Source organism: Protomyctophum parallelum (genome assembly GCF_964188405.1).
Source record: "Protomyctophum parallelum genome assembly, chromosome: 4".
In the NCBI taxonomy this organism is placed as follows: domain Eukaryota; kingdom Metazoa; phylum Chordata; class Actinopteri; order Myctophiformes; family Myctophidae; genus Protomyctophum; species Protomyctophum parallelum.
Genome location: NC_139700.1, coordinates 56980223 through 57004643, shown reverse-complemented (window position 1 = coordinate 57004643; position 24421 = coordinate 56980223). Strand labels below are relative to the sequence as shown.

General features: G+C 43.2%; 1 protein-coding gene across 1 annotated transcript in view; it reads left to right on the top strand.

Annotated features, from left to right (window-relative positions):
- Positions 1-23107, top strand: part of LOC310857300 (DNA-binding protein RFX7-like) — a 50771-nt gene extending 27664 nt beyond the window's left edge. Inside the window, 8 exon segments of the mRNA XM_083762913.1 lie at positions 1153-1329; positions 3022-3877; positions 4630-5013; positions 6223-6699; positions 16633-16803; positions 17709-17953; positions 20085-20631; positions 22517-23107. Coding sequence (XP_083619039.1) covers positions 1153-1329; positions 3022-3877; positions 4630-5013; positions 6223-6699; positions 16633-16803; positions 17709-17953; positions 20085-20631; positions 22517-22942 — 3283 coding nt within the window. The 3' untranslated portion in view covers positions 22943-23107.
- Positions 23108-24421: the final 1314 nt, after the last annotated feature.

Sequence of the window (24421 nt, the reverse complement as noted above, 5' to 3'; positions counted from 1 at the left end):
GTACACCCCCCCCCCCCACCCTGCTGATCACCAACAGGTACACCCCCCCCCCCACCCTGCTGATCACCAACAGGTACACCCCCCCCCCCCACCCTGCTGATCACCAACAGGTACACCCCCCCCCCCACCCTGCTGATCACCAACAGGTACACCCCCCCCCCCCCACCCTGCTGATCACCAACAGGTACACCCCCCCCCCCTCCCCACCCTGCTGATCACCAACAGGTACACCCCCCCCCCCTCCCCACCCTGCTGATCACCAACAGGTACACCCCCCCCCACCACCCTGCTGATCACCAACAGGTACACCCCCCCCCCCCCACCCTGCTGATCACCAACAGGTACACACCCCCCCCCCCCTCCCCACCCTGCTGATCACCAACAGGTACACCCCCCCCCCCCCCCACCCTGCTGATCACCAACAGGTACACCCCCCCCCCCCCCTCCCCACCCCTGCTGATCACCAACAGGTACACCCCCCCCCAGCCCCATCAACTGTTGATTTGATTTGATTGACAGCCCCATTAACTGTGATTTGATTTGATTGACAGACCCATCAACTGTTGATTTGATTTGATTGACAGCCCCATTAACTGTGATTTGATTGACAGCCCCATTAACTGTTGATTTGATTGACAGCCCCATTAACTGTTGATTTGATTTGATTGACAGCCCCATTAACTGTTGATTTGATTGATTGACAGACCCATTAACTGTGATTTGATTGATTGACAGACCCAATCAACTGTTGATTTGATTGACAGCCCCATTAACTGTTGATTTGATTTGATTGACAGCCCCATCAACTGTTGATTTGATTTGATTGACAGCCCCATCAACTGTGATTTGATTTGATTGACAGCCCCATCAACTGTTGATTTGATTTGATTGACAGCCCCATTAACTGTTGATTAGATTTGATTGACAGCCCCATTAACTGTTGATTTGATTTGATTGACAGACGCATCAACTGTTGATTTGATTGACAGCCCCATTAACTGTTGATTTGATTTGATTGACAGACGCATCAACTGTTGATTTGATTTGATTGACAGCCCCATCAACTGTTGATTTGATTTGATTGACAGACCCATCAACTGCTGATTTGATTGATTGACAGCCCCATTAACTGTGATTTGATTTGATTGACAGCCCCATCAAGACGTCGGTCAACGTGGTGAAGATGACCGCCATCTCTTTGGCGCCCTCTGGGGGCGGAGCCTCGCAGCTGAGGCACGCCTCCAGCTCGGACGAGGCCACGCCCCCTAGGAGCCACGCCCACCACCAGCACGACGCCGGCGACGCTAACGAGAGGGCCAAAGAGGACAGGTGAGACTAACGAGAAGGGGGAGGGGCCAAAGATGACAGGTGAGACTAACGAGAAGGGGGAGGGGCCAAAGAGGACAGGTGAGACTAACGAGAAGGGGGAGGGCCAAAGAGGACAGGTGAGACTAACGAGAAGGGGGGAGGGGCCAAAGAGGACAGGTGAGACTAACTAGAAGGGGGAGGGGGCCAAAGAGGACAGGTGAGACTAACGAGAAGGGGGGAGGGGCCAAAGAGGACAGGTGAGACTAACGTGAAGGGGGGAGGGGCCAAAGAGGACAGGTGAGACTAACGTGAAGGGGGGAGGGGCCAAAGAGGACAGGTGAGACTAACGAGAAGGGGGGAGGGGCCAAAGAGGACAGGTGAGACTAACGAGATGGGGGAGGGGCCAAAGAGGACAGGTGAGATTAATGAGAAGGGGGAGGGGCCAAAGAGGACAGGTGAGACTAACTAGAAGGGGGAGGGGCCAAAGAGGACAGGTGAGACTAACGAGAAGGGGGGAGGGGCCAAAGTGGACAGGTGAGACTAACGAGAAGGGGGGAGGGGCCAAAGTGGACAGGTGAGACTAACGAGAAGGGGGGAGGGGCCCAAAGAGGACAGGTGAGACTAATGAGAAGGGGGGAGGGGCCAAAGAGGACAGGTGAGACTAATGAGAAGGGGGAGGGGGCCAAAGAGGACAGGTGAGACTAACTAGAAGGGGGAGGGGCCAAAGAGGACAGGTGAGACTAACGAGAAGGGGGGAGGGGCCAAAGCAGACAGCTGAGACTCACCTGATTTCAGATCATCTTATTGGTGGATTATATTCTGTACAATCGTCATAATCTTTTCCATTCGTCTGTATGAATTAAATGTTATGAATCAAAATCAAAACGATTTCAGAAATAGCGAAAATAGCAGATGAAATGTCCCTTTAAGTAGTCGCATAATATTCATCTTCACTAGGATCGCACAACAACAGTGTTAAACATGTCTTAAAGGTATTATGACATTATTTATAACATAATTTTAACAACATTAAAAGTCTTGGCCATGGTCCTTCAAACGTGTCTAAAAAGTTTGAACACTCAACTCCACTCCAGTATTTCTTGCCAGGAGTTTTTGTGTATGTCTAATCTGCATCCTGAGAAGCCATGGAAAAACACATTATTTTAGCCTGTAGATGACGGTAATTCCCCCTTTCCTGTCAACCCAAGATGCGCTTCTTTGACAACGTGGTAGGAACGTCACCGTCAAAAATAAAAGAGTCATCTAGGCCAGTTGGTATCCAGTGTAAGGACTTGTGTTGATTGACACAGCCAACAACAGAGCAGATAGATTTTTCTCTAGAAGCCATTATTAGTAAGTATTACAAAGAAACAAAGTCGCAGTCACAATGAGGAAGTAGGGAGGAGAGGCACTAGGGGGAGGAGAGGAGAGGGGCGGAGAAGAGAGGGTATGCAGGGAGCAGAGGGGAGGGGGCGGAGGTTTAGCGGAGATCTACGTATATTACTGCCGTCCAACCAGATGAGACATTTTTGCATAATTATTCACAAAAGTCCAGACAGCAGACAATACACTGAATGTTCAAACTTCGTTTTTTTTTGGTGAAATTGATGTCAAGAAAAGCCAAAAAAGCCAAAAAATCTACAAAAATGTGTTTTAAATGTCACAATCCCTTTCATGATATTTAATCATCATTATTATGATGATGATTGACAGGGTGACAAAGTTCCGGGCGGCCAGCGAGCCCACCTTCCTGGTGAAGTTCCCCGTGGGGGGGAAGGTGAAAGGTGACTCCGCCTCCTCCGCGCTGGACGGCGGTAACGGTAACTGTCACGACGGCGGCACGTTGTACCTGACGGTCGACAATCACCACGGCAACAACGGCCGGGCCACGCCCTCCTCCTCCTCGGCCACGCCCAGCAGAGACCTCTGTTCGGACGCGCGGAGCCCCAGGAAGCGCGGCGGCAGCACGGGCTCGGCGGCGGAGCCTCACGTCATCCCCGTGAAGCGCGTCTTCATCTCCCAGCAGCCTCTGGGAGGGCTGGGGGGAGGGGGAGGGGCCTCGCTCGCCGCCATGACGACGATGGCGAAGAGGTCCCCCCGCCCGGGGACCCCCGGCGGCGGCGGCCAGCGTCCGGACAGCGCTCCCTGCAAGGTGACGGTGAAACACCTGGCCTTCCCCCCCACCACGCACATCCTGGCGCTGTCCGACTCGCCGCTCACGCACCACGCCGAGGTCAAAGCCGCCTCCTCCTCCTCCCCCGAGGAGCGGCGGGGAGTCGGACCCCCCGCTGTCGGCGCCGCGGACCCCCCCGGCACTGCAGCGGCCGCCGGCAGCAGCAGCAGCAGCGGCGGCGGCGGCGGCGGGCTGCAACAGCAGATGAGTGGAGCCCCCCTGAGTGTTCCCTCTCTGAGGGGGGCCCCGCTGAGCGCACCCCCCGTCAGCGGGGGGGCCCCCCTCCTCAGCGGGGCCCCCCTCCTCAGCGGGGCCCCCCTCCTCAGCGGGGCCCCTCGCGCCACCTTACCACCCAACTCAGGAGCACACGAGGCCTCCGTCATGGCCGACCTGAAGGTATGCCAGCGGATCAGGGGAGGGAATTTTCATACTAGTCTTTTGATTGATTGATTGAAATATTCATTAACCCATTCTGACCTGAGATCAGATTCATTCAGATTTTACGAGGGCCAGTTTGGAATTGCAGCCATCCGTAGCTGCCCTTTGAGTCCATAATATTTAAACAATACCTGTCTTAGGCTCTCCCCTTGTCCCCCATATATGGGGACTAGGTTGGTCTCCCCTTGTCCCCCATATATGGGGACTAGGTTGGTCTCCCCTTGTCCCCCATATATGGGGACTAGGTTGCTCTCCCCTTGTCCCCCATATATGGGGACTAGGTTGGTCTCCCCTTGTCCCCCATATATGGGGACTAGGTTGGTCTCCCCTTGTCCCCCATATATGGGGACTAGGTTGGTCTCCCCTTGTCCCCCATATATGGGGACTAGGTTGGTGGAGGGTGTGTAGAGCCCAGGATCACATTAGATGATTGACACAGGGGTGAAAAATGGGTTACAAAATCATAGGATAAAAAAAATATATATAAAAAAAAAACAATATCTGTCTTAAAGATCTATGGATCTGTTGTTTCCGTCATAAAGAGCACACTGTGGGTCAGATCTAATAGATCTATGGATCTGTTGTTTCCGTCATAAAGAGCACACTGTGGGTCAGATCTAATAGATATATGGATGTGTTGTTTCTGTCATAAAGAGCACACTGTGGGTCAGATCTAATAGATCTATGGGTCTGTTGTTTCCGTCATAAAGAGCACAATATGGGAGCAGAGCCAGGCGTTCAGCCAGCAGAGTCCAGCAGAACAGAAGCAGGCCGTGGCCTCAGCAGACTCTGCCTCATCGGGGTCGGTCCAGCTGGGTCTGGCTCACCAGGACTCAGACTCTGCCTCGGGGGGATCGGTCCAGCTCGGCCTCAGCCACCAGGACTCTGCCTCATCGGGGTCGGTCCAGCTGGGCCTCAGCCACCAGGACTCTGCCTCGGGGTCGGTCCAGCTGGGCCTCAGCCACCAGGACATGGTGGACTTCTCGGCCGGCTCTCAGCCCAGCATGGACTACTTCCCCTTCAACGATGACGATATGACCCAGGACAGCATCGTGGAGGAGCTGGTGCAGATGGAGGAGCAGATGAAGCTCAAGGCAAGCGTTTTTAAAACCATTCTTTCTGACCTGAGATCAGATTCTAAAAATGTCTTCTACATCCTGACAGTTTTCCATTCTGACCTGAGATCAGATTCTAAAAAATGTCTTCTACATCCTGACAGTTTTCCATTCTGACCTGAGATCAGATTCTAAAAATGTCTTCTACATCCTGACAGTTTTCCATTCTGACCTGAGATCAGATTCTAAAAATGTCTTCTACATCCTGACAGTTTTCCATTCTGACCTGAGATCAGATTCTAAAAAAATGTCTTCTAAATCCTGACAGTTCTCTGAAATACTTATGTTTCCTAGGCCTATATCACTCAATATTTCATGTCAAGGACCCCAAACATTATCTGTAATTGGCCTCCGAGCCCCCCCCCCCCCCCCCCCCCCCCCTCATCTGAAAATATGTTGTTCCAGTGTTTTGGCTACAACATCCACATTTGGGATAACATCCGGTCCGTCGGTAAAAGTGCTCCGCTACTATAAATCGCCAGGCGCTCTGATTGAATGGATTAAATAACCCTGGGCGAGTTAAAGCGCAAATAACATGCATTTTAAAACTGCTTTTAATATTTAATAATCATATTGTCTATGTCCCTCAAAGTTATTTCTAATTGTTTGAGCCTCAATCACCACTCTGATATAACCAGGCCTTGGCATTTCTTTCTGGACTTTGAAAGCAGTTTTAGCTGCAGTACCACAATGTCCTGATGTGGTGGGGTTGCTGATATGCAGATTATTTAATATTTGAGTCATTATAATACTCATGCTAGATAAAACCAGGCTTGTTTCCATTCCATGCCAGCTTGGGAAATCAACAATGGTGGACATTGTAAACAAAGTGGAAATGTAAATTTGCAACTGAAGACTGAAGAAAAGGAGGAATTATACAAAGTAGGGTGACATTGATGACATCACGATGAGACCAAAATCAGTCGACCTGTTTCTGAGAGCAATTTCCATTAAAACACCAATAAAAAAAAAAAAAGCCTGATTGTTCAAAATTGGTTATTTGTGGGGATAGAAAACACACATGGGAGCCCTAAAAACACAAAAGAAATTGAAAAAGTTGAATTTTATGTTATAGGTCCTTTAAGGAAAGTTTAATTTCCATTTGTCCAGCCATTCAGTTTGCACGGGTTGAGAACCCCCTGGTCTTACTCTGTAGACATCAGGTGTAATCCCTCTGTTCTCCACCAGGGTCTGCAGCCTCTGTTCAGCAGCTGTGTGGACAGCATGTCTCTCGGGGGTGCAGGGGGGGGTGGCACGGCGGGCGGCCAATCGGGCGTCTCCATGCTGGGCGCCCACCACCACCACCAGGGGGTCGGGGGGGGCCCGTCGTCCTTCTACCCATCGGCCCACAGCAGCACCACCCCGGTGCAGACCCCCACCCCCACTCCCACCCCCACCCCGACCCCGACCCCCACCTCGGAGATGACGGGGCTGGGGCCGGGCCACGGCGGGTTCGCCCCCCTGACGCCCGTGGACCGCCACACGCCCATGGGCACGCCCCTGTCGAGCTGCGGGGGCAGCGTGCCCCCCAGCCCGGTGGAGTGTCGCAACCCCTTCGCCTTCACGCCCATCAACTCCAGCATGGCGGGATACCACGACGCCAGCGTGGTGTCCAGCAGCCCCGTGAAGCCCATGCAGAGGCCCATGGCCACGCACCCCGATAAGGTACGTTAGCACGTTAGCACGTTAGCATGTTAGCATGTATATGTTACCATGCAGAGGCCCATGGCCACGCACCCCGATAAGGTACGTTAGCACGTTAGCATGTATATGTTACCATGCAGAGGCCCATGGCCACGCACCCCGATAAGGTACGTTAGCACGTTAGCATGTTTATGTTACCATGCAGAGGCCCATGGCCACGCACCCCGATAAGGTACGTTAGCACGTTAGCATGTATATGTTACCATGCAGAGGCCCATGGCCACGCACCCCGATAAGGTACGTTAGCACGTTAGCACGTTAGCATGTATATGTTACCATGCAGAGGCCCATGGCCACGCACCCCGATAAGGTACGTTAGCACGTTAGCATGTATATGTTACCATGCAGAGGCCCATGGCCACGCACCCCGATAAGGTACGTTAGCACGTTAGCATGTTTATGTTACCATGCAGAGGCCCATACGTACGTTAGCACCTTATCATTTACTATATGTTACCATGCAGAGATCGATAAGGTACGTTAGCATTCCTACGTTAGCACATTAGCATTCCTACGTTAGCATGCAGAGACCCATGTTTTGTTTTTACATGTTGTACTATAAACAGAATCATTGTGTATAAACAGAATCATTGTGTATAAACAGAATCATTGTGTATAAACGGTATCATTGTGTATAAACAGAATCATTGTGTATAAACAGAATCATTGTGTATAAACAGAATCATTGTGTATAAACGGTATCATTGTGTATAAACAGAATCATTGTGTATAAACAGAATCATTGTGTATAAACAGAATCATTGTGTATAAACAGAATCATTGTGTATAAACAGAATCATTGTGTATAAACGGTAACATTGTGTATAAACAGAATCATTGTGTATAAACGGTAACATTGTGTATAAACGGTAACATTGTGTATAAACAGAATCATTGTGTATAAACAGAATCATTGTGTATAAACGGTATCATTGTGTATAAACAGAATCATTGTGTATAAACAGAATCATTGTGTATAAACGGTATCATTGTGTATAAACAGAATCATTGTGTATAAACAGAATCATTGTGTATAAACGGTATCATTGTGTATAAACAGAATCATTGTGTATAAACGGTAACATTGTGTATAAACGGTAACATTGTGTATAAACGGTATCATTGTGTATAAACGGTATCATTGTGTATAAACGGTATCATTGTGTATAAACGGTAACATTGTGTATAAACGGTAACATTGTGTATAAACAGAATCATTGTGTATAAACAGTATCATTGTGTATAAACAGAATCATTGTGTATAAACAGAATCATTGTGTATAAACGGTATCATTGTGTATAAACGGTAACATTGTGTATAAACGGTATCATTGTGTATAAACGGTAACATTGTGTATAAACAGAATCATTGTGTATAAACAGAATCATTGTGTATAAACGGTATCATTGTGTATAAACAGAATCATTGTGTATAAACAGAATCATTGTGTATAAACGGTATCATTGTGTATAAACGGTATCATTGTGTATAAACAGTATCATTGTGTATAAACAGAATCATTGTGTATAAACGGTATCATTGTGTATAAACGGTATCATTGTGTATAAACAGAATCATTGTGTATAAACAGAATCATTGTGTATAAACAGAATCATTGTGTATAAACAGAATCATTGTGTATAAACAGTATCATTGTGTATAAACGGAATCATTGTGTATAAACAGAATCATTGTGTATAAACAGAATCATTGTGTATAAACAGAATCATTGTGTATAAACAGTATCATTGTGTATAAACAGAATCATTGTGTATAAACAGTATCATTGTGTATAAACAGAATCATTGTGTATAAACAGAATCATTGTGTATAAACAGAATCATTGTGTATAAACAGTATCATTGTGTATAAACAGTATCATTGTGTATAAACAGAATCATTGTGTATAAACAGTATCATTGTGTATAAACGGAATCATTGTGTATAAACAGAATCATTGTGTATAAACAGAATCATTGTGTATAAACAGTATCATTGTGTATAAACAGTATCATTGTGTATAAACAGAATCATTGTGTATAAACAGAATCATTGTGTATAAACAGAATCATTGTGTATAAACAGAATCATTGTGTATAAACAGAATAATTGTGTATAAACAGAATCATTGTGTATAAACAGAATCATTGTGTATAAACAGTATCATTGTGTATAAACAGAATCATTGTGTATAAACAGAATCATTGTGTATAAACGGTATCATTGTGTATAAACAGTATCATTGTGTATAAACGGAATCATTGTGTATAAACAGTATCATTGTGTATAAACAGAATCATTGTGTATAAACGGTATCATTGTGTATAAACAGAATCATTGTGTATAAACGGTATCATTGTGTATAAACAGTATCATTGTGTATAAACAGAATCATTGTGTATAAACGGTATCATTGTGTATAAACAGAATCATTGTGTATAAACGGAATCATTGTGTATAAACGGTAACATTGTGTATAAACGGTAACATTGTGTATAAACGGTAACATTGTGTATAAACAGTATCATTGTGTATAAACAGTATCATTGTGTTTAAACAGAATCATTGTGTATAAACGGAATCATTGTGTATAAACAGAATCATTGTGTATAAACGGTATCATTGTGTATAAACAGAATCATTGTGTATAAACGGAATCATTGTGTATAAACAGAATCATTGTGTATAAACGGAATCATTGTGTATAAACAGAATCATTGTGTATAAACAGAATCATTGTGTATAAACAGAATCATTGTGTATAAACAGAATCATTGTGTATAAACAGAATCATTGTGTATAAACAGTATCATTGTGTATAAACAGAATCATTGTGTATAAACAGAATCATTGTGTATAAACAGAATCATTGTGTATAAACAGAATCATTGTGTATAAACAGTATCATTGTGTATAAACAGAATCATTGTGTATAAACAGAATCATTGTGTATAAACGGTATCATTGTGTATAAACAGTATCATTGTGTATAAACGGAATCATTGTGTATAAACAGTATCATTGTGTATAAACAGAATCATTGTGTATAAACGGTATCATTGTGTATAAACAGAATCATTGTGTATAAACGGTATCATTGTGTATAAACAGTATCATTGTGTATAAACAGAATCATTGTGTATAAACGGTATCATTGTGTATAAACAGAATCATTGTGTATAAACGGAATCATTGTGTATAAACAGAATCATTGTGTATAAACGGTATCATTGTGTATAAACAGTATCATTGTGTATAAACAGTATCATTGTGTATAAACGGTAACATTGTGTATAAACGGTAACATTGTGTATAAACGGTAACATTGTGTATAAACGGTAACATTGTGTATAAACAGTATCATTGTGTATAAACAGTATCATTGTGTTTAAACAGAATCATTGTGTATAAACGGAATCATTGTGTATAAACAGAATCATTGTGTATAAACGGTATCATTGTGTATAAACAGAATCATTGTGTATAAACGGAATCATTGTGTATAAACAGAATCATTGTGTATAAACGGAATCATTGTGTATAAACAGAATCATTGTGTATAAACAGAATCATTGTGTATAAACAGAATCATTGTGTATAAACGTATAAACAGAATCATTGTGTATAAACAGTATCATTGTGTATAAACAGAATCATTGTGTATAAACGGAATCATTGTGTATAAACAGAATCATTGTGTATAAACGTATAAACAGAATCATTGTGTATAAACAGAATCATTGTGTATAAACGTATAAACAGAATCATTGTGTATAAACAGAATCATTGTGTATAAACGTATAAACAGAATCATTGTGTATAAACGGTAACATTGTGTATAAACGGTAACATTGTGTATAAACGGTAACATTGTGTATAAACGGTAACATTGTGTATAAACGGTAACATTGTGTATAAACAGAATCATTGTGTATAAACAGAATCATTGTGTATAAACGGAATCATTGTGTATAAACAGAATCATTGTGTATAAACGTATAAACAGAATCATTGTGTATAAACAGTATCATTGTGTATAAACGGTAACATTGTGTATAAACGGTAACATTGTGTATAAACGGTATCATTGTGTATAAACAGTAACATTGTGTATAAACAGAATCATTGTGTATAAACAGTAACATTGTGTATAAACAGAATCATTGTGTATAAACAGTATCATTGTGTATAAACAGTATCATTGTGTATAAACAGTATCATTGTGTATAAACGGTATCATTGTGTATAAACAGAATCATTGTGTATAAACAGTATCATTGTGTATAAACAGAATCATTGTGTATAAACAGTATCATTGTGTATAAACAGTAACATTGTGTATAAACGGTATCATTGTGTATAAACAGTATCATTGTGTATAAACAGTATCATTGTGTATAAACAGAATCATTGTGTATAAACAGAATCATTGTGTATAAACAGAATCATTGTGTATAAACGGTAACATTGTGTATAAACGGTATCATTGTGTATAAACAGAATCATTGTGTATAAACAGAATCATTGTGTATAAACAGAATCATTGTGTATAAACAGTATCATTGTGTATAAACAGAATCATTGTGTATAAACAGTATCATTGTGTATAAACAGAATCATTGTGTATAAACAGAATCATTGTGTATAAACAGAATCATTGTGTATAAACAGAATCATTGTGTATAAACAGAATCATTGTGTATAAACAGAATCATTGTGTATAAACAGTATCATTGTGTATAAACAGAATCATTGTGTATAAACAGAATCATTGTGTATAAACAGAATCATTGTGTATAAACAGAATCATTGTGTATAAACGGTATCATTGTGTATAAACAGTATCATTGTGTATAAACAGAATCATTGTGTATAAACAGAATCATTGTGTATAAACGGAATCATTGTGTATAAACAGAATCATTGTGTATAAACAGTATCATTGTGTATAAACAGAATCATTGTGTATAAACAGAATCATTGTGTATAAACAGAATCATTGTGTATAAACGGAATCATTGTGTATAAACAGTATCATTGTGTATAAACAGAATCATTGTGTATAAACAGTATCATTGTGTATAAACAGAATCATTGTGTATAAACAGAATCATTGTGTATAAACAGTATCATTGTGTATAAACAGAATCATTGTGTATAAACAGAATCATTGTGTATAAACAGAATCATTGTGTATAAACAGAATCATTGTGTATAAACGGAATCATTGTGTATAAACAGAATCATTGTGTATAAACAGTATCATTGTGTATAAACAGAATCATTGTGTATAAACAGAATCATTGTGTATAAACAGAATCATTGTGTATAAACAGAATCATTGTGTATAAACGGAATCATTGTGTATAAACAGAATCATTGTGTATAAACAGTATCATTGTGTATAAACAGAATCATTGTGTATAAACAGTATCATTGTGTATAAACAGTATCATTGTGTATAAACAGTATCATTGTGTATAAACAGAATCATTGTGTATAAACAGTATCATTGTGTATAAACGGAATCATTGTGTATAAACAGAATCATTGTGTATAAACAGAATCATTGTGTATAAACAGTATCATTGTGTATAAACAGTATCATTGTGTATAAACAGAATCATTGTGTATAAACAGAATCATTGTGTATAAACGGTATCATTGTGTATAAACAGTATCATTGTGTATAAACGGAATCATTGTGTATAAACAGTATCATTGTGTATAAACAGAATCATTGTGTATAAACGTATAAACAGAATCATTGTGTATAAACAGTATCATTGTGTATAAACGGTAACATTGTGTATAAACGGTAACATTGTGTATAAACGGTAACATTGTGTATAAACGGTAACATTGTGTATAAACAGTATCATTGTGTATAAACAGTATCATTGTGTTTAAACAGAATCATTGTGTATAAACGGAATCATTGTGTATAAACAGAATCATTGTGTATAAACGGTATCATTGTGTATAAACAGAATCATTGTGTATAAACGGAATCATTGTGTATAAACAGAATCATTGTGTATAAACGGAATCATTGTGTATAAACAGAATCATTGTGTATAAACGTATAAACAGAATCATTGTGTATAAACAGTATCATTGTGTATAAACAGAATCATTGTGTATAAACGGAATCATTGTGTATAAACAGAATCATTGTGTATAAACGTATAAACAGAATCATTGTGTATAAACAGTATCATTGTGTATAAACGGTAACATTGTGTATAAACGGTAACATTGTGTATAAACAGAATCATTGTGTATAAACAGAATCATTGTGTATAAACGGAATCATTGTGTATAAACAGAATCATTGTGTATAAACGTATAAACAGAATCATTGTGTATAAACGGTATCATTGTGTATAAACAGTATCATTGTGTATAAACGGTATCATTGTGTATAAACGGTAACATTGTGTATAAACGGTAACATTGTGTATAAACGGTATCATTGTGTATAAACAGTATCATTGTGTATAAACAGTAACATTGTGTATAAACAGTATCATTGTGTATAAACAGTATCATTGTGTATAAACAGTATCATTGTGTATAAACGGTATCATTGTGTATAAACAGAATCATTGTGTATAAACAGTATCATTGTGTATAAACAGTATCATTGTGTATAAACAGTATCATTGTGTATAAACAGAATCATTGTGTATAAACAGTATCATTGTGTATAAACAGAATCATTGTGTATAAACAGTATCATTGTGTATAAACAGTAACATTGTGTATAAACGGTATCATTGTGTATAAACAGTATCATTGTGTATAAACAGTATCATTGTGTATAAACAGAATCATTGTGTATAAACAGAATCATTGTGTATAAACAGAATCATTGTGTATAAACGGTAACATTGTGTATAAACGGTATCATTGTGTATAAACAGAATCATTGTGTATAAACAGAATCATTGTGTATAAACAGAATCATTGTGTATAAACAGTATCATTGTGTATAAACAGAATCATTGTGTATAAACAGTATCATTGTGTATAAACAGAATCATTGTGTATAAACAGAATCATTGTGTATAAACAGAATCATTGTGTATAAACAGAATCATTGTGTATAAACAGAATCATTGTGTATAAACAGAATCATTGTGTATAAACAGTATCATTGTGTATAAACAGAATCATTGTGTATAAACAGAATCATTGTGTATAAACAGAATCATTGTGTATAAACAGAATCATTGTGTATAAACGGTATCATTGTGTATAAACAGTATCATTGTGTATAAACAGAATCATTGTGTATAAACAGAATCATTGTGTATAAACGGAATCATTGTGTATAAACAGAATCATTGTGTATAAACAGTATCATTGTGTATAAACAGAATCATTGTGTATAAACAGAATCATTGTGTATAAACAGAATCATTGTGTATAAACGGAATCATTGTGTATAAACAGTATCATTGTGTATAAACAGAATCATTGTGTATAAACAGTATCATTGTGTATAAACAGAATCATTGTGTATAAACAGAATCATTGTGTATAAACAGTATCATTGTGTATAAACAGAATCATTGTGTATAAACAGTATCATTGTGTATAAACGGTATCATTGTGTATAAACGGTATCATTGTGTATAAACGGTAACATTGTGTATAAACAGAATCATTGTGTATAAACAGTATCATTGTGTATAAACAGTATCATTGTGTATAAACAGAATCATTGTGTATAAACGGTATCATTGTGTATAAACGGTATCATTGTGTATAAACGGTATCATTGTGTATAAACGGTAACATTGTGTATAAACAGAATCATTGTGTATAAACAGTATCATTGTGTATAAACGGTATCATTGTGTATAAACAGAATCATTGTGTATAAACAGTATCATTGTGTATAAACGGTATCATTGTGTATAAACGGTAACATTGTGTATAAACGGTAACATTGTGTATAAACAGTATCATTGTGTATAAACGGTATCATTGTGTATAAACAGTATCATTGTGTATAAACGGTATCATTGTGTATAAACGGTAACATTGTGTATAAACGGTAACATTGTGTATAAACGGTATCATTGTGTATAAACAGTATCATTGTGTATAAACAGTATCATTGTGTATAAACGGTATCATTGTGTATAAACGGTATCATTGTGTATAAACAGTATCATTGTGTATAAACGGTATCATTGTGTATAAACGGTATCATTGTGTATAAACAGTATCATTGTGTATAAACGGTATCATTGTGTATAAACGGTATCATTGTGTATAAACGGTAACATTGTGTATAAACAGAATCATTGTGTATAAACAGTATCATTGTGTATAAACGGTATCATTGTGTATAAACAGAATCATTGTGTATAAACAGTATCATTGTGTATAAACAGTATCATTGTGTATAAACGGTATCATTGTGTATAAACGGTAACATTGTGTATAAACGGTATCATTGTGTATAAACGGTATCATTGTGTATAAACAGAATCATTGTGTATAAACAGTATCATTGTGTATAAACAGTATCATTGTGTATAAACAGTATCATTGTGTATAAACAGTATCATTGTGTATAAACGGTATCATTGTGTATAAACGGTAACATTGTGTATAAACGGTAACATTGTGTATAAACGGTATCATTGTGTATAAACAGTATCATTGTGTATAAACGGTATCATTGTGTATAAACAGTATCATTGTGTATAAACGGTATCATTGTGTATAAACGGTATCATTGTGTATAAACAGTATCATTGTGTATAAACGGTATCATTGTGTATAAACAGAATCATTGTGTATAAACAGAATCATTGTGTATAAACGGTATCATTGTGTATAAACAGAATCATTGTGTATAAACAGTATCATTGTGTATAAACAGAATCATTGTGTATAAACGGTATCATTGTGTATAAACGGTATCATTGTGTATAAACGGTAACATTGTGTATAAACGGTATCATTGTGTATAAACAGTATCATTGTGTATAAACAGTATCATTGTGTATAAACAGTATCATTGTGTATAAACAGTATCATTGTGTATAAACGGTATCATTGTGTATAAACGGTAACATTGTGTATAAACAGTATCATTGTGTATAAACAGTATCATTGTGTATAAACAGTATCATTGTGTATAAACAGTATCATTGTGTATAAACAGTATCATTGTGTATAAACAGTATCATTGTGTATAAACAGTATCATTGTGTATAAACAGAATCATTGTGTATAAACAGAATCATTGTGTATAAACAGTATCATTGTGTATAAACAGTATCATTGTGTATAAACGGTATCATTGTGTATAAACGGTATCATTGTGTATAAACAGAATCATTGTGTATAAACAGAATCATTGTGTATAAACGGTATCATTGTGTATAAACGGTATCATTGTGTATAAACAGTATCATTGTGTATAAACAGTATCATTGTGTATAAACAGTATCATTGTGTATAAACAGTATCATTGTGTATAAACAGTATCATTGTGTATAAACGGTATCATTGTGTATAAACAGAATCATTGTGTATAAACAGTATCATTGTGTATAAACGGTATCATTGTGTATAAACGGTATCATTGTGTATAAACAGTATCATTGTGTATAAACGGTATCATTGTGTATAAACGGTATCATTGTGTATAAACAGTATCATTGTGTATAAACGGTAACATTGTGTATAAACGGTATCATTGTGTTTAAACGGTATCATTGTGTATAAACAGTATCATTGTGTATAAACAGTATCATTGTGTATAAACGGTATCATTGTGTATAAACGGTATCATTGTGTATAAACGGTAACATTGTGTATAAACGGTAACATTGTGTATAAACGGTAACATTGTATCAACGCTTCAGGCCAAGATGGAGTGGATAACAAACCGCTACAACAGCAGCGGGGGAGGCGGGGCTCCGCTGGGAGGCGGGGCTCCGGTGCTGTCCAATCACAGCATGGGCATCCTGCCCAGCTACCAGGACCTGGTGGACGACCAGTTCCGCAAGCCGCACGCCTTCGCCATCCCCGGACAGGTACGACCTTTGAACGTTAACCTTCCCATCCCCGGACAGGTACGTCCTATCAAATAGTTCTGCTCAGCGCCGGACGGAGATTAACCCACTGAGATTTAACGACCTTTAACCTTCCCGTCCCACGGACACTTTTACTGCCGAAGCTGCAATATCGCGTCTTTCTAATTAAGACCTGTTGTCTTTGAGGCAGCGGTGGCCGAACGGTTTGCGGAGCGGTCTTGATATCGGAAGGTCGCTAGTTCGTATCCCCGGACCGGCACGTTAAAATTACCACAGCTGAAGTGCCCTTGGACAAGGCATTGAACCCCTACCATGAAATGTTCTATGAGCAGGGCCTGGCTGTAAACAAGTTATTGAGCTTAGTCCAGTTACCCTGGGTAAACATAGTACCTTTCCTTTCCTTAGTCCAGTTACCCTGGGTAAACATAGTACCTTTCCTTTCCTTAGTCCAGTTACCCTGGGTAAACATAGTACCTTTCCTTTCCTTAGTCCAGTTACCCTGGGTAAACATAGTACCTTTCCTTTCCTTAGTCCAGTTACCCTGGGTAAACATAGTACCTTTCCTTTCCTTAGTCCAGTTACCCTGGGTAAACATAGTACCTTTCCTTTCTTACTAATGTAACCTGTGATGTGGTTCTCAGGGGTACTGATGTAACCTGTGATGTGGTTCTCAGGGTTACTGATGTAACCTGTGATGTGGTTCTCAGCGTTACTGATGTAACCTGTGATGTGGTTCTCAGGGTTACTGATGTAACCTGTGATGTGGTTCTCAGGGTTACTGATGTAACCTGTGATGTGGTTCTCAGGGTTACTGATGTAACCTGTGATGTGGTTCTCAGGGTTACTGATGTAACCTGTGATGTGGTTCTCAGGGTTACTGATGTAACCTGTGATGTGGTTCTCAGGGTCAGTCCAGACAGGACGTTCACTTCGGCCTCCTGACGCCCATCTCTCCGGTGAACCAACAACAGCAACAGGGCACGCCCACCAAACAGGAGAGCTTCGCCGTGCCGGCGCCGCTGGACAACAAGGCCGGCCCCTCCCCCTCTGGCCCCTCCCCCTCCTCGGTCACCTTCCGATGTCGCAGCGTGAGCCCTGCCGTGGCGCGCCAGAGGACCTCCAGCCCCCAGACCCACTGCACCGTAATGAGGTAAAGACCCCCCCAGACACCAGACCCACTGCACCGTAATGAGGTAAAGACCCCCCAGACACCAGACCCACTGCACCGTAATGAGGTAAAGACCCCCCAGACACCAGACCCACTGCACCGTAATGAGGTAAAGACCCCCCAGACACCAGACCCACTGCACCGTAATGAGGTAAAGACCCCCCCAGACACCAGACCCACTGCACCGTAATGAGGTAAAGACCCCCCAGACACCAGACCCACTGCACCGTAATGAGGTAAAGACCCCCCAGACACCAGACCCACTGCACCGTAATGAGGTAAAGACCCCCCAGACACCAGACCCACTGCACCGTAATGAGGTAAAGACCCCCCAGACACCAGACCCACTGCACCGTAATGAGGTAAAGACCCCCCAGACACCAGACCCACTGCACCGTAATGAGGTAAAGACCCCCCAGACACCAGACCCACTGCACCGTAATGAGGTAAAGACCCCCCAGACACCAGACCCACTGCACCGTAATGAGGTAAAGACCCCCCAGACACCAGACCCACTGCACCGTAATGAGGTAAAGACCCCCCCAGACACCAGACCCACTGCACCGTAATGAGGTAAAGACCCCCCAGACACCAGACCCACTGCACCCTAATGAGGTAAAGACCCCCCAGACACCAGACCCACTGCACCGTAATGAGGTAAAGACCCCCCCAGACACCAGAACCACTGCACCGTAATGAGGTAAAGACCCCCCAGACACCAGACCCACTGCACAGTAATGAGGTAAAGACCCCCCAGACACCAGACCCACTGCACCGTAATGAGGTAAAGACCCCCCCAGACACCAGACCCACTGCACCGTAATGAGGTAAAGACCCCCCAGACACCAGACCCACTGCACCGTAATGAGGTAAAGACCCCCCAGACACCAGACCCACTGCACCGTAATGAGGTAAAGACCCCCCAGACACCAGACCCACTGCACCGTAATGAGGTAAAGACCCCCCCAGACACCAGACCCACTGCACCGTAATGAGGTAAAGACCCCCCAGACACCAGAACCACTGCACCGTAATGAGGTAAAGACCCCCCAGACACCAGACCCACTGCACCGTAATGAGGTAAAGACCCCCCAGACACCAGACCCACTGCACCGTAATGAGGTAAAGACCCCCCAGACACCAGACCCACTGCACCGTAATGAGGTAAAGACCCCCCCAGACACCAGACCCACTGCACCGTAATGAGGTAAAGACCCCCCAGACACCAGACCCACTGCACCGTAATGAGGTAAAGACCCCCCAGACACCAGACCCACTGCACCGTAATGAGGTAAAGACCCCCCAGACACCAGACCCACTGCACCGTAATGAGGTAAAGACCCCCCAGACACCAGACCCACTGCACCGTAATGAGGTAAAGACCCCCCAGACACCAGACCCACTGCACCGTAATGAGGTAAAGACCCCCCAGACACCAGACCCACTGCACCGTAATGAGGTAAAGACCCCCCAGACACCAGACCCACTGCACCGTAATGAGGTAAAGACCCCCCAGACACCAGACCCACTGCACCGTAATGAGGTAAAGACCCCCCAGACACCAGACCCACTGCACCGTAATGAGGTAAAGACCCCCCAGACACCAGACCCACTGCACCGTAATGAGGTAAAGACCCCCCAGACACCAGACCCACTGCACCGTAATGAGGTAAAGACCCCCCAGACACCAGACCCACTGCACCGTAATGAGGTAAAGACCCCCCCAGACACCAGACCCACTGCACATACCTACCTCCATCCGATCCATCAACAAGGGAAGCAGGAGGAGGTAGATGTACTTTAGCTCTAGTTGCACTTCATATTTAATGTAACAATCTGTACCTTGTGATAATATATACATACCTATGTCTGTTGTTGTTGTTTATGTATGTTCTACTGTTTGTACAGTGGTGTCCCCTTCGTCCGTACCAGGCTAAAACCTAGAGGTACCTATCAAAGCCTTTCATGTGAAAGGTACCTCTGGAATGGGTGTGGTTTAGTCTTAAGGGGTGTGTTTTTTTTCACCCACTGTGTAAGTCTGTCTTCAAGAGCTTGTATTATCTGCTGTAACAAAGTGAACTTGACCTTTTATAAACTACCTCCACCTCCACAGGGGGGCGTCGCCCTTCAACTCGCCCGCCACGCTGTCGTCCGAGGTGCTCAGCATCCTGTCGGGAGGAGGAGGAGGAGGAGGAGGAGGAGCCATGGGGCAGGGGGCGGGCCCTGCTTTGAGCAGCAGCAGCATGGCCCAGCGCAGCCAATCGGTGCCTCTCAACGTGATGATGCAGAGCGAGATGCCCCTCCTCCCCCCGGGGGGAGGGGCGGCGGGGGGGCAGCAGATCCACAACACCACCAAGATCACCAACGTTCTGCTGAGCAAGATGGAGGGGGGGGAAGGGGACGGGGCGGTGCGCGGCCTGGGCGTCAACAACCTGCCCTCCAACTACACCGCACGCATGAACCTCACGCACATCCTGGAGACCAGCGGACACACCCCGGGGACCCCCCCGAAGGGCCCGGGGACCCCCCAGCAGGCCCCAGGGACCCCCCACCAGGCCCCAGGGACCCCCCATCAGGGCCAGATGCAGACCTCCAGTCCTGTGAACACCTATGAGCTCCAACAGCATGGATACCTGGGCAGCGACGCCAGCACAGAGCAGGTGAGCTTCTACCTTACCACCGGTGTTTCTACAGAACACACCTGGAGCAGGTGTTTCTACAGAACACACCTGGAGCAGGTGTTTCTACAGAACACACCTGGAGCAGGTGTTTCTACAGAACACACCTGGAGCAGGTGTTTCTACAGAACACACCTGGAGGAGGAACCTGAACTCAACTCAACTATTAACTACATTTATTGAGCACATATACCGATACCCGAAGAAATCCGTTAACAAGCTTATCGAGTACCCGGTATCGATAAGCTTTGGGCTTATCGAGTACCCGACATCGATAAGCTTTGGGCTTATCGAGTACCCGACATCGATAAGCTTTGGGCTTATCGAGTACCCGATATCGATAAGCTTTGGGCCTATCGAGTACCCGGTATTGATAAGCTTTGGGCTTATCCAGTACCCGGTATCAATAAGCTTTGGGCTTATCCAGTACCCGGTATCAATAAGCTTTGGGTGAGTACCCGTTATCGATAAGCTTTGGGCTTATCGAGTACCCGGTATCAATAAGATTTGGGCCTATCGAGTACCCGGTATCAATAAGCTTTGGGCTTATCCAGTACCCGATATCAATAAGCTTTGGGCTTATCCAGTACCCGGTATCAATAAGCTTCGGGCTTATCCAGTACCCGGTATCAATAAGCTTTGGGCTTATCCAGTACCCGGTATCAATAAGCTTTGGGCTTATCCAGTACCCGGTATCAATAAGATTTGGGCCTATCGAGTACCCGGTATCAATAAGCTTTGGGCTTATCCAGTACCCGGTATCAATAAGCTTTGGGCTTATCCAATACCCGGTATCAATAAGCTTCGGGCTTATCCAGTACCCGGTATCAATAAGCTTTGGGCTTATCCAGTACCCGGTATCAAATCAATAAGCTTTGGGCTTATCCAGTACCCGATATCAATAAGCTTTGGGCTTATCCAGTACCCGGTATCAATAAGCTTTGGGCTTATCCAGTACCCGGTATCAATAAGCTTTGGGCTTATCCAGTACCAGGTATCGATAAGCTTTGGGCGCTCCACACGTCCCAAACTCTTCTCCCTTCTGGCTCCAAAACTGTGGAATGCACTTCCCATTGCAGTCAGAACTGCAGCATCACTCCCAATCTTCCGCCGTAGCCTGAAAACCCACCTTTTCAGACTCCATCATGGCCCACGCATGTTTCATGATAAATGCTTTTTTGTGATGTATTCCCATGCTTTTGTTCTTGCTTAAATGTAAGTCGCTCTGGATTAAGAGCGTCTGCTAAATGCCTAAATTGTAAATTGTAAATTGTTATTGAGTACGCAGTATCAATAAGCTTTGGGCTTATCCAGTACCAGGTATCGATAAGCTTTGGGCTTATTGAGTACGCAGTATCAATAAGCTTTGGGCTTATCCAGTACCAGGTATCGATAAGCTTTGGGCTTATTGAGTACGCAGTATCAATAAGCTTTGGGCTTATCCAGTACGCAGTATCAATAAGCTTTGGGCTTATCCAGTACGCAGTATCAATAAGCTTTGGGCTTATCCAGTACGCAGTATCAATAAGCTTTGGGCTTATCCAGTACGCAGTATCAATAAGCTTTGGGCTTATTGAGTACGCAGTATCAATAAGCTTTGGGCTTATCCAGTACCAGGTATCAATAAGCTTTGGGCTTATCAAGCCTGTTATGGAGCATAGCGGCCCATGACATCATGTTTAAACAATCAAGACAAGAGGCGTTCCAGAAATAAATGTAATCATCCACGCTGGCACAAACATGTCGGTCTAAAAGTGTGTGTTCCTATTGGCTGGGCTATGAACAGCCACAACTCCAGTTCCCAGCACGCTTTATTAGGCCCCAAACTTGGTACGTTGCTTAAGCCCCGCCCCCCTCTGTGCTCCAGGGGACCTTCTCGTCCGGGGGGGACGGCCAAGCGGAGCGGCAGCAGGAGCTCCTCCTCCAGAGCACGGCGGAGGAGGAGGCGGCGGAGGACTTCAACAACACGGTGAAGGACCTCCTGGGAGAGGACGGGCTGAACCCCTCCTCCCAGCTGGTGGGCCAGGTGGCCTCGGAGCTCCACGCCGCCGTGGCCTCGGACTTCAGGCTGACCTCCGACCTGTCCAACAGCATCACGGACCTCAACACGCTGGACGCCAACCTGCTGTTCGACCCGGCGGCGACGCAGGAGACCTACTGCGAGGAGGACGCCACGCTGGAGGAGCTGAAGAACGACCCGCTGTTCCAGCAGATCTGCAGCGACACCGGGTCCTCCGGCTTCGATTGGCTGGAGAGCAAAGACCAGCCCACCACCGTGGAGATGCTGGGTTAATTACAGACGGGCCAATCACCACCGTGGAGATGCTGGGTTAATTAACACTCCTATCGCGTCATGTGGAACCATTAAATCAGTATGCCCAGCGATTTGCAGCTTCAGAGCCCATTTCAAGGTGACACAGACTCCATCTTGGTTTGTGCTAGTTAGCATAGCATGTAGCCAAAAGACCACCCCGAGAGAATCGACAACCAACCGGAGGTATGATTACGCGACAAGCGACGGGACCGCGATGGGCCGTCAAAAACACGATCTTTGGTTAGATTTAGAATCATTGATTTAGATTAAGAGTTATTCACGTTTTAAGATTTTTAATCCTATCCATTAAAATGAAGCTGGACCACTTTGGATGACGCACTAGCCGGAAATGACATCGAATGTTTGCCCAACAGACGCGCCCAGGCTGTGGAGCGGTGTGCTCTGTTTTGAAACAAGTAATGTTCCGTCGGGCGTAATTATTTAATAGGACGGAGACCTCCGTCTGGGGCGATGAGAATGACCAGCCCACCACCACTGGAGATGCTGGGAGAAAACACAGACACAGAGAGGTAGACTCCTCCTTCGGCTCTGGGGCGTCTGTATCTCCACAGACACACAGAGGCTCTGGGGCGTCTGTATCTCCACAGACACACAGAGGCTCTGTGGCGTCTGTATCTCCACAGACACACAGAGGCTCTGTGGCGTCTGTATCTCCACAGACACACAGAGGCTCTGTGGCGTCTGTATCTCCACAGACACACAGAGGCTCTGTGGCGTCTGTATCTCCACAGACACACAGAGGTAGACTTCTCCTTCGGCTGTATCTCTTGAAGGCAACATGGAGACAAGCTTTCCCGAGATTCCTTGCGAAGAGCAGCGGGAAGCAAGCAACCTTCCGTGTTGGTAACGGAAGGGGCCGTTCGGTAGGCCAATCAGAATGGAAGGGGACGTTCGGTATAGGCCAATCAGAGGCAATGTGAATGTTTCCTGCCAATAAAGCTCCCTCGGATTGAATTGATGAGTCCCCGGAAAAAGACGCGCTGTGATTGGCCAGTAGTCACTTGAGTGGCAGCGACACAGCGTGCCTTCTGCTTTGACTTGTCGGAGACGCATGGCTCCGTTGAACTGCAGCCGGCCAATGGGGTCGCTCCGTTGAACTGCAGCCGGCCAATGGGGTCGCTCCGTTGAACTGCAGCCGGCCAATGGGGTCGCTCCGTTGAACTGCAGCGGCCAATGGGGTCGCTCCATTGAACTGCAGCAGCCAATGAGGTCGCTCCATTGAGGCATCTGTTTTTTTTAAATATCTACCATGTTAAAGATAACTTGACGTTCTTTTTTATTTTATTTTCCACTCTCTCTTCATGGTTTTTGTTTCTGTTTGTTTGTTTGTTTTCTTGTGTGTGTGTGTGTGTGTGTGTGTGTGTGTGTGTGTGTGTGTGTGTGTGTGTGCGCGTGCACATGTGCGCGTGTGTGTGCGTACTTCCTTGGTTCTGGACT